The sequence below is a fragment of the Artemia franciscana genome, chromosome 20 (genome assembly GCF_032884065.1).
Source record: "Artemia franciscana chromosome 20, ASM3288406v1, whole genome shotgun sequence".
Classification (NCBI taxonomy): domain Eukaryota; kingdom Metazoa; phylum Arthropoda; class Branchiopoda; order Anostraca; family Artemiidae; genus Artemia; species Artemia franciscana.
This window is the reverse complement of record NC_088882.1, coordinates 5270513-5282860: the sequence shown is the minus strand read 5'-3', so window position 1 is coordinate 5282860 and position 12348 is coordinate 5270513. Positions and strand designations below refer to the sequence as shown.

Here is a 12348-nt window from a genome sequence, read left to right as displayed (position 1 = left end):
CGTCATTTATATTCCCAGCATCCTGGTCGTCATTTGTATCCCAGTGTCCCAGTCTGTAATTTCTCTTTGAGCGTCCCGGTCGTCATTTATATTCCCTGTGTCCCGGTCATTATTTGTGCCCCGGTCTCCCAGTCTGTAATTTATCTTTGAGTGTCCCGGTCGTCATTTATATGTCCCGGTCGTTATTTGTGTCCCAGTGTCCCAGTCTGTAATTTCTTTTTGAGTGTCCCGGTCGTTATTTATATTCCCTGTGTCCCGGTTTTTAGTTTTCTTTTTCTAATTTATTTTCAATTTTTTTCCTTTTTTAGTTTTTTTTTCTTTTTTAGTTTTTAGTTTTTTTAGTTTTTTTTAGTTTTTTTTGTTTTTAGTTTTTTTGGTAGTTTTTACCTTTTTTTTAGTGTTTGTTTCTTTTTTAGTTTTTTACCTTTTTTAGTTTTTTTTAGTTTTTTTAACTTTTTTAGTTTTTTTGTAGTTTTTGCCTTTTTTAGTTTTTTCCTTCTTTTGTATTAATGCTAAAGCCAAGGCTCGAACCTGGAACCTCTCGGACCTAGAACCTGGAACATAACGCTTTACCAACTCAGCTATTTCGGCTTGAATACATTCGTTTTTGAATTGGTATATGATGACTAACTTCATGACGACATACAGCTCAATCCTTATAATGACGTCAGTCGACAGACAGACAAACAACTTATATATATATATATATATATATATATATATATATATATATATATATATATATATATATATATATATATATATATATATATATATATATATAGATATACCAATCAGGAGGGGAGGGGGTAAAGTTAAGCAATACATTTTTAATTATGAGACATGGAAGTATTTATGATTGTTTAAAAATGTTTTCGATTTTTTTCAGGGTTTGCTTCAATGGGTCCCCTGGTCCAAAGTATTACTGCAGAATTCTACTAAAAAAGGAGGGGTTGCTCTTGACCTTTACCAGAAGATCCTTCTCGTTTAAACAAAATATTCTCGAAAGTATTCTGTATATCTGTTACAGTGAAAGACCGAAATTTGGAGAATGTCGAATTTCACCCATGATTTTACGTTCACACCCACCGGTATATGTCAACATTCAAATTTGTAATTTTCAAATATTCACCGGTGAAAGTCGACATTCTCCAATTTCGATCTTTCATGGTAAAGTATCAATTCCCAAATAGTCCAAAGTCTTTTGAGTTTTGGGAAACAATGGTGAATAATATAATTCATCGGATAACTAATCTTTCGACAATCGTAACACTCTGGAGGGTAGAACTGCGCTCACTTCGGCTATCTATGCCAATTCGGAAAAAAGCATTAACAATTATACTGTTGCAAGGTGCGTACTCCAGAATTTGTTTTGTGTCCTGAGGGCTCAGTCCCTGGTTGTTGCTTCTTACTTTCTCTCGTACTTTATTAATATGAATATATGCAAAATGCTCTGAGGAAGATTATACACGACTTTGTTAGATTTTTTCCACCTCAAGCGACTTTCTTTAGATTTTTTTCGTCTCAAACGACTTTCTTAGTCGATTCCACCTCAACGTTTTAGTTATATATGAAATTCATTGTTTCCATTCAAAGAATCCCTGGTATTTAATTTCCATGCATGTTCATTGACCGTAATGATATGTACCAAATTGTTCCTCCATTGGGTAAATAATCGCTTGTCGGACAATACGTTCTTTAATATTTAACAAACAAAAAGAAGAAAAGGTTAGAATTTCATGCGAATTGAAAATAAAATAATTATCAATTCCTCTATATCACTATCTACACAATGCTATCATAATATTTGCACAGCATAGTTAGGTGCTGATACGCTTATCAGCCTAACTTAATTGCTATGTTAAATAGTATAACACACTATCGTAAGCAAAAGATTATTGTACCTCAATCATGCAAAGCAAGAGGTTCTTGCCATTCTATTGCATGACATAGCTACTATACTTGTAGTAACATGCAATGTGAAATAGTCAGTGGTATAAACTTAATTATACCATACGAATATCTGGAAGCAGTTGGATGGTTGGATGCTGCAAGATAAATTGCAACAGTTGATAGGATGCTATTCTAAACAAAATTGCAGTTGTATCTGTATTTTTCACAAGGCATTTTTGCCTTGTTATTGTACAGTGCCTTGTTATTGTTATTGTATTGTAAGTTCTCTTTCAATTACACAGTAGGTAAAGTAATAGCGTAACTTCGTTTTAGCTTGTTTTCGTTTGGGCTTGTTTTTATTCGTTGTACGAAAACAAAAACAAGCCCAATTGTAAAAACAAGCCTAATCCCAAAAGAACTACAAGATTAGCTGCAGAGAAGCAAATATCGCAATAAGAAATTATTCCAATTTTTAATAAATACAGTTAGTGAAATGAATGAACCTTTTTAGCTCGTAAAATGTTAGCTTTTATCACACAGTCTTGGCTGAACGTTTCGTTAAGAAGTAATGATGCCAAGGCTATTTAAAAAAAAATGGATTTTTAACCGAGAACTTTTATTGTAAGTGTGCTATTGTTTATTATTTTCTTTGCTGAAGACGGCCCTTAGATATAGGGTCGAAATATTCAAATAGGTTTTTTTGGTTCACTGTCTTGGGAAAAAAGTCCTCATTATTCTCTCTTCTGTAGGTGTAATATTTAAAATATAGTCTTTTTATATAGCCTTTTTTAGTTTTTCAAAGTCTTTTTTGTATCCTCGGTACTTTGTCAATTTCAATTCATACTGATAGGAAAAGACATGAATTTTGTTTTTTTTTTTTACATTTGAAGATACATCTTGTAAAACAATTTTTATTTTATTACATAAAAAATATCCTCACAATCTTTAGCATTAGAACCCATCTTGGCTGGGGTATTTCAAACTATCTGTTTATGAAATATTTTTGTATCAGCTATTTAGCAAAAATAATTTTATTTCTAACGTTCTTTAGAGTTTCAATCCTATTGAGTTTGAGTAATATCTTTGATAAAATGACTCTGTAAGCATCATGTCATTAATCATTAGGACAAGGTAATTGAAAACTTTATTTACTGAAAAAGTAAGAACAACTGCTAAAAATGTAGTTTTTCATGACAAACAGTTTTTGTTGAATTGCATAGTCAATCTTTTTTGCAATCTATACTCTCTGAGCTAGTTTATTGACGACAATTTAAGAAATATGACGATATTTCAAGGCTCTGGTAACATAGGGACTCAAATATGACATCATACCCAGGAAAGTTTTTTTTTGCAAAAGATCCATGTGCTATATTATCTTGCGTATGAAGATGCAGTTTTTGTCAAAAATTGCACTTTGTTAACATTATCTCCTATTGCTTAAAAAACCCACTAGATAAGGCAATTTCCTATCAAGTAAGCCCTGTTCCAATATTCTATGACTACTGGCTCAGTACGATCATCCCTGGAAAAAAAAAACTGAAAAAAGAAGACACATCACAGCCTTCAATGTAAAAGGGGTGTTCCTTGTTGCTCAGGATTAGAGACTGTAATTCTCCTATTCCGGGTTTTCGATCCTGATCACTCCAATGGCAGAGCTTCCATTTTCACCCCAAACCCTTTTTCCGAGTAGTTTTGGATTATTTGTGAAGTTCCCATAAATTTGTTTTCTCAATAAAAATTTACCATTAATAAGGAACATGTGCTTGATTCAGCTGATAGAAATAGTCTTAATGGAGGTCCTGTCTCATTGTGGTATACCATATAAGTACATTAAAGTGAAAAGTTGTATATGTACAAGAGAAATATCAATATGGTTAAGGTATGAAGTGACATCAGTAGTTGATTCAGAGTGGAATTAATTAAAAAAAAACATTTTTTCTTGACTGAAAGTAAGGAGCAGCATTAAGCCTCATAATGAACCGTGTATGAGTAACAAGACTCATATACAGAATTTATTCCGTATATGAAGGGTTGCCCCCTTCTCAATACCTTGCTCCTCGTGCTAAAGCTGCTGGCACTTTCGAAAATGTTTCCTATTCTACTTAAACATTACGCTTTAGCTTTTAGCACTTTTAAAAATCTTTCCCATTCTAATTAAACAGGCGCTGTGTTTCAGTAGCTGCTATTTAAAAATTTGGACAAACAGTCAAACTTTAGCGTAAAGAGCTATGCATTGAAATTATTCCGTATATGAAGGGTTGCCTTCTCTTCAATACCTTGTGACGTTTACGCTAAAGCGTAATACCTGTTTACGCTAAAGCTGTTTTAAAAATGTTTCTTATTCTAATTAAACGGCCACTGTGTTTCAGTAGCCGTTCTTAAAAAATTGGGACAAAATGTCGAACTTTAGCGTAAATATCAAGGTATTGAGGAGGAGGGCAACCCTTCAAATATGGAATAATTTCTGTTCGTTTTGATTTTTAATGTTGCTCCTTACTTCCAGTTAATTTTTTTTTAAATTCAGTTTCTGTTCGCTTTCAAATAATGCTGGTCAATATGGCTCACCCTACATGAAATATACCCCTCCCCCCACAGGAAACTCCTCCGTGAAAATATCATCCAATGTAAAGTACACCCACCCACCCCCGTCAGTTTCCCTCCAGACAGTTCCATCCTCGATAAAATCCCTCCTTCCTGTAAAATTCCTTGTGGACTTCGACTGGAAAAAATATTCATCGCATACTTTGATTTCAAAAAGACTTCAATCTCTGATCGGTTTCCCGATCACTCTGGAAAAACCCCCTTCCATAAATTTTTTTCCAGAAATAAAAACTCGTGGAAAATAGCCCCCGGATATTTTCTCCAGATTATCTCCAAATGCAAAATTGAGTTGGCAAAGAGAATGTAAGACAACTAAAAGAATTTTGCGTTGGATTTCTGTCAAATCCCCCAGTGTAAAATTTTCCCTGGAATATTTGTCTCCCCGAAAACTTACCTCTCAAGGGAAGATTGTCTCAACGGAAATCCACCCAAAGCACCAAATACCCCCTCCCCCAAAAAACGTCTGTATACTTCTCAGTAGCAAATACTATAGGTAAACAACAGGCAATTTTTATAACTTACAGGCCTCTTCCCACGGTCTGTGGGGGGAGGTAATTTTACCCCTCTAAAGACATATTTATGTGATCTTCAAACTATACTGAACAAAATGGCTATCTTAAAATTTTTATAAGATAATTTTGGGAAATAAATGGGTGTTAGATGGGGGGGGGACAGTTGCCCTCCAATTTTTTGCATTTAAATAGGGCCATAGAACTTTTAATTTTGGTTTGAATGCACCCTCTCCCGATCTTCTTGGACCAGTATTTCAATACGATCACTCTTGAAAAAAATAACAACAAAAAAAAAAAAAAGAATAAACACGCATCCGGGATCTGTCTTCTCGCAAAAATAACGAAATTCCCCATGTTAGGCATATAGGAGCTTGAAACTTCTACAATAGGGTTCTTAGATACACTGAATCCGACAGTGTAATTTTTATCTTGATTCTTTGACTATTAGGGAGTGTTTCCCCCTATTTCAAAAACCAGGCAAATTTTCTCAGGGTCGTAACGTCTTACGGGTAGAAATAAACTTAATGAATCTTATGTATTTGGAATCAGCATAATAAGCTGATTCTTTTGATGTATCTATTGATATCAAAATTTCAGTTTGAGTTTCGGTTGCTACTGAGCCGAGTCGCTCCTTACTTAGAGTTCGTTTTCACGAACTGTTTGATGAGGAGTTCAGCAGAGTTGTGTAGTTTTTTTTATTTACCATTCTTGAAAGCGTAAGGTTTGAACCGTAATTCTTCCTCACTTGGTATTTTTTTTTCAGAACGTGTTTTAAAATTTTCGGGTCCAATTGGCTAGGATTCGTTCTTTACTATGTGGTCCCGGCAACATAGGGCAACCATGAACACTCAATCCATGAGCACGTTTACTACCTACTGCATTAATTATATTCATCCATACAACATAACTGGAGTTGGTATAAAACCTAATAAATACAGAAATAAGAGGTAATTATGTACAGTATATTGTCGTTAAAATATATTGTCGTTATGTCGTTAGATGCATATTTGCAGCACGAATGGTATAAATACTGTAAAGTGATTCTAAAACAAAACTGGTACATAGCCCATAGCAGGCCTTTGGGTCTGGGTCCTTCAGAAGCCTCAAGACTTTGATATCACGTTCTATATTTTCACACAGTTCATCTTTTTTCCCTAGCTCGATTATTGCTTTTTTGTGAAGCAACATCAAGCCTTTTTCTCTTCAACTTTACATATTGAATGGTCTCAGCATATTCTGCAAGCTTATAAATAAAATTTTCAATACTGCTTATGGTGATGGTTCATTTCATCTTTGTTAAAAAAGATATGATTATAGAGTGCTGTCGAATCAGCATTGGACCAAATGGGATCAATCCATCTGGAATGATATTCGTGAAACGAAACTCTTACGTCAATCGCTCCTAATTCAATTCTGAGACGCTCCCAAATCACGAATCGTCGGATTGTAAAGGATCGAGAAATATTCTATTTAATGTCGTAGTAAATTTTCCCCAGTTCTACACACAGAACAAGAGGGATATTCTTAATGCAATGGCGTCAACTGGGGGGGAGTGGTGAGGGTTGTTGTGGACCTTAGATGGGGGGCATGTAGTCCAATAGATTTTAATATCCCCTAGATTTAAAACACAGCTTTTTAGGTTGTATTGTCATTGAAAAAATTGAAAAATTTGCCTCCCCCTAGACTTGAAAAATAGATTTCCCCCTCCTGAATTTTCGTGAATTGATGCTACTGTATTGATTTTCGTTAGCATACATTTTCTTCCATTGTGAAAAAGGAGGGCAGCATATAAACTTCAAGTGATCAGAAATTAGTTTCATTTTCCATAGCCTGATTTCTGAAATTGATTTTTCCAATAAGGTTTATGCTAGTTTTATTTTGCAGGATCAAATATCATGATTAAACTGACAGTTAGTTTTAATCTTTTATAAAAGTATAAAAATTATATTTTTGATTATTTAATTTTTTTTTATCGATTTACCTATTATTATATTTATGTTTTAATTTTTTCTTTATTTATAGTTAAAAATATATATGTTTGATAAGAATTGTATTTTACAAGGATATAATCAATTATTTTCCTATAGATGCAGTTGAGAATATTTTAGAATTATGACAAAACTTATACGAGATAGCAAATAAAATCACTCTCTAAAAGAAGCTTTGCAGCCTTTAAGACAAGTAGAACAGGTTTACAATTAATATGAGAATAGAAATTCAATATAGAAGAAGAAAATGACAATAGTAAACGAATGAAAAATGTACATTAAATTGAATAAAATCAGTAAAGGAGCAAAAATTAGAAACAAGTAAAATCAATCTATAATAGAAAATAATGTTATTCAATGCGATTAAAAAAAAAAAAAAAAAAAAAAAAAAAAAAAAAAAAAAAAAAAAAAAAAAAAAAAAAAAAAACGAATGACTGATTTGGAAAAATCGTATGTTAATGTCATGTAAGCTAATGTTTTTTTTGTTTTTTTTTGCAAATATTGTATAGATTTTCCCATGATATCCAGCTAATGTCCTACAGTCTGTGAAATTTTTCTGGGGCAAAATTTAGGATACCACATGCAGGGACATGTCCAGTTTTTTGGGGGGATTAAAAATATTTTTTTCGGACAAACATTTTTTTTGGAGGGGGGGGGTCTCAAAACTCCTAGCCCCACCCCTTGATACGGCCTTGACCACATGGCAACCACACGCGATGTGAGATTTCAAAAGGGGATTTTTGGAGTTCAAGATAAAAAGCTGTATATGAATGAGCTTACTTAAACAGTTAGCACATTCTCTAATAAAGTTTCTTGACATAATTTTTTTGCTCCATCTCCTACGGAGTAGGAATTTTCAAAGACACCACTGCCTTTCTATGACGATAAATAATAGTTGAAATAGGGATAAATCTTTCTATTGGACAGAGAAAAAACGATAACAAAAATACTGGATATTTCGATTACATATACAGCGTCCGTCATCAGCAGATATGCTTATACTTATATGACGATCACTGTATGTGTGATCAAAATATCCAATATTCTTATTCTTGTTTCTTCACTGTCTAATAAAAGAATTTATCTGTATTTGAACCGTTATTTACTTCCATCTTTCTTGTCTTCCCCTTTCCTCTTAGGCCTAATCAACGTAAGACTTTAGAATATCTATCACAAAGTAAATGTCAAATAAAAAAATCAGAGATTTTATTGGAAGCAGTTATAGCAACCTTACAAATTGAAATTGCCGGATTTTTTATGTTAATTACAAAATGAGCAGATTTTTTATGTTAATTAAGCTGGTGACCCTATGATTAAGAACTTCAGTCTATGTCTTTCAGAGAGGAAAATTCTAACTAATTACATCAAGAAGAATATGAAGAAAAATTTAAAATTAATACTTTTTCAACCTTAAAACGTAGCAACTTTTAGCTGCTTTATTTTCTTTTTATCTTAGAAAGTTTATTTTTTCTTTTAAAATCAAAATTTATTGAAAATACCTGATGCTTCATTTATTCCCGTCTCCTTCTTATTTTGGTTCTAGTTCTTTTCTTGCACGTAAAACAATTTGGTAGAGCGCTCAGCTTCACCATTCCTGCTCCAGAATCAGAAAAACTCAAAGGTATTTTACCAAAAATGACGGCATTGAAATTTTAGACATTTTTTTTAGTTTAAAAAGTGACGTTTGAAGCATGGAGAGAGATATATTTCTTAGGGAAGAAAATCCTAACCAATTACCAAAGATTTCTGTCTAAGGTTTTGATAGCTCTTTTGCAGTGTATACTTAGATATCATCCGATTGTTTTCACAAGATATAGGAGCATTAGTTTTGCAAATAGAAAGTCCTGGGACTAGTAATCTAACTGATAGTACACTTTCAACTCAAGTGAAAAAACAAATAGCACATTGGTTCTTTTGAAATTGAAATACATTTTATTCGACAGCTTATTTTTTGGCAATCTCAGTTTACGGATAATATAGTGTTTTGAAAAATAAAAAATATATAAGAAAATATATTTAGCTATCTACCGTAAATAGCCAATCCATAAGGTAGAGTTTACATATACAGGCATAATTTCAGCATTTCGATTGAGGGTGGTGGTCAGAGGGAGTCCATAGCCTGGGTTCCTTGGGTTTTGGGGTACTCTTCGGTGCTAAGGTGGATTTCTTGGGGCTTTCCGATGAAATTGATTAAGATGCATGTTTTTCTAGCTATGTTTTTGCCGAAGCCCAAACGTATTTTTAAGCTGTCTGAAAACTTATTTAGAGACTTTTTTTTTTAAATAATGAATACTGAATACCAACCGGTAAAAAATTGAGGTAGTGTGGGTCTGCCCTGAGTCTTCTATAGTATATGTTTCTTCGAGTGGTAGCAAAGAGAAATTACTATTTAGCAAAGATGCTACTCATTTAATTTTAATAATACTGCACAATGCATAACCAACAGCAGACACACTTCAAACAAACAGAAAATTAATTTGGCAGTCCAGTTTCTGCGCCAGTCCGATGACGGACCGGTGCGCATGGCCCGCATCTATTCTTATAGACTTACTTTACCGTATCAACTTTGATACACAACTAGCGCTGCCGTAATTTTTGCCGTATGGACGATAGTTTTGGAAGGAGTTAATTTAAATGTACCTTTTAACCATGTCCAATTTTAGGTTCTGGTGAAAAAATGAACCTGGCAACCCCTAAACCAGTTTCTCACCAATCATCATTGTTAAGTATATTCAATAGATTATAATATTTGCCAAAAGTATTGATTGGGGACAAAAGACCTCCTCCCTCCAAATGTGCTTTATGGGTAGAATCTAAGTTATCAAAAGGGTGAATTTTTGGCCCATGATTTTCTAGTCTTTTAAGGGAGATAGGAGCTCTTTTGATACTCCTGATAGGAGGCGATTGGGTCATACAAAAGAGTAACTATACATTTTCTGACAAAGTATAGTGAAGTGTTACGGCAAATCTAACTATGTTCTACTGCAGCAAATCTAGACAATATTCTACGGGGGAAAATATTTACTCGGATCCCAATTTCGGCCTCAAATTATAAGATCCAAAGTCCCTTACAGATGTTGGTTTAAATAAGAATCAGCCTGCCTATTTTTATGTTAGAGCGCTAATGGTAAGAGAGAGTGTATTGGAAGGGGGGCTGAAGGGGCAACTAATCGTACTTTGTGCCTGTAATCGTTCTTTTGAAAATCCTATTTTCTTTTTAAGCAAATGGCTACTTGTCTACCTTTCTGTTATAAAGCTGACAGTGGGGAAGATTAACTGCAAGATGGTTTTAGCTTGTTTTTAGACCAATAATCTACTTATATCATGTTCACATCCACAGATCATTTTCGAACATAGTCAGTCCTGGGTCTGGACTTAGCCCACGTTTTAAACCTGTCACAGAAATTCTGCAGCTCATTTTTAGACTGAGCCAGAGCTGAGCTCATTTTTGAAGTGACTCAGAATATAGGTTGTTTTATATCGTCTAGGACAGTGGTTTCCAAACTGTGTTTTAACAGGGCTCCCTTAAAAATGTTTCAGGGTATTGTGCCTCCCTTTCATTTTAGAAAATAATACAGACACGAAAATTTTTATTAATACAAATTTACTATGACAAACTCTTACAAAGAAGGAAAACACGATATTTTGGATTTATTTCAGCTAATGCAGAAAACCTCGTTACGTATAAATAAAATTTTGCGAACGGCATCAATGCTGTTTGACAAATATTATATTTACTTTTAATATCTAGCCAAAACTGAATTAGAAATACACTCTAAAAATATATTTTAAACAATTATCACAAGCTAACTAAATCATGTTTTCTTTCCCATAACTTGTTCATTTAATTTCGTCCATCCTGGCTAATGTTCGCAACCCTCCCTCCTTCGACTAGTCCGTGTCTCCCTAGGGAGGCGCGCCTATCAGTTTAGAAAACGCTGGTTTAGGACGGGACTTGTTTCTAAGCCAAGCCATGACTTGTCCTATGATTTGTGACGAGTCATCCTTTCGAGCTAAATTACTATCTCAAACCGCGGTACCTTTTGATAGCACAGGGGAGAAAGGAGATGTCCAGTGTCAAAAAAGGGTGCTGGCTACTCAGTGTTCCATTTAAATCATTAACACTTTAACCGTAAGTTACATGCACAGTGGGCGGGGAGAAAAATAATACATGAGAAGCACATTGCCCTAGTATTTTGTATCAGCCTTTCAACATGTTAAACAAAGACAACACGCAAATAAAACATTTATAATTTTTCACTGACTGTACTTATTACATTCTAGTAAGTCTTCAGCAACCCAAGCTAAAATTTGACCGAAAGATTAGAAAAATTGAAACTAATGAAGTCCTTTTTACATCTATAGTTGGGACTGTAAAACTGTCAACTAAGGCATTGAATTAGACATACCTCTTGAAATGGCATGATTCCTTGCAATGACTTTCAAATAACTGGTCAAATCTCGAAGCTGGTCAACTGCTGTCAACAATATTGAAGAACTGCCGGCATCTGCTTCGACAATAAACTCATATTGTCCAGTAAGACGTTTTGACGATCTTGATTCTATATGCAACAGGTTGACAGAGTTATTCTAAAAAGGTTATTTTTATATGTTAACACACTGTGATTCAAATTCAAAGCTTTTCTAAAAATTTCGTAAATATTCAGTATCTTGTAGTACATAAATGTCTGAAAAGTTGGTTTTTAAAGTCCAACTGAAACGCTGAGCATTCTTGGATGCTCATTTTTAAACTTCTATATTGTATTTACGTGACTTCTACTGAGCTGAATTCTGTCAACTGTATTCTATGATCCCTCATATGAGCTGTTTACACACAGTTCGTAAACTCAACCTTTTCAAGGTTTTATTTTTTAAAAACTTGACTGGTTCGCAGTCTGGTGCAATCGACAAACCCACTCAACGAACCCCCGATGATGAAAATACTCTACTCGCTAAATAACTAGATATAACTATTCACTATATGCAACTTTGTGGTAGAATTACTTTGTATTTAACGAATACTAATCTGGATTTTTAGCTTGTAAATCTGCATTTGTTAACTTTTTAAGCCAGCATCCTCTAAGACAGTGGTTCTCAAACCCCTTGGGTACACTCAAATTTTTAGGGGCACACGGCCGGCCAACAAAAGAAAACAACCCTTTAACTCTAGGACTGGCAATCTGATTTCTATTTTATCTATATTTACAGATAAAGTAATAGATAAAAGGGTATAGTAACTATAGTAACAGATTAGGGGTACCTAAAATGTTTTGTGGGTAAAAAAGGGTTACAGTGTCTAAATAAGTTTGAGAACCACCGCTTTAAGATAAGACAAGAAGGCTGCATAAATGATC

At 33.9% G+C, this 12348-nt stretch overlaps 1 protein-coding gene across 2 annotated transcripts in view; it reads right to left on the bottom strand.

Moving 5' to 3' along the window:
• LOC136040358 (protein henna-like) overlaps window positions 1–12348 on the bottom strand; it is an 88147-nt gene that overhangs the window by 31632 nt on the left and 44167 nt on the right. For both annotated transcript variants that reach the window (XM_065724608.1, XM_065724607.1), the window contains exon 3: window positions 11404–11584. In XM_065724608.1, coding sequence (XP_065580680.1) covers window positions 11404–11584 — 181 coding nt within the window. The remainder of the gene's footprint in view (window positions 1–11403; window positions 11585–12348) is intronic.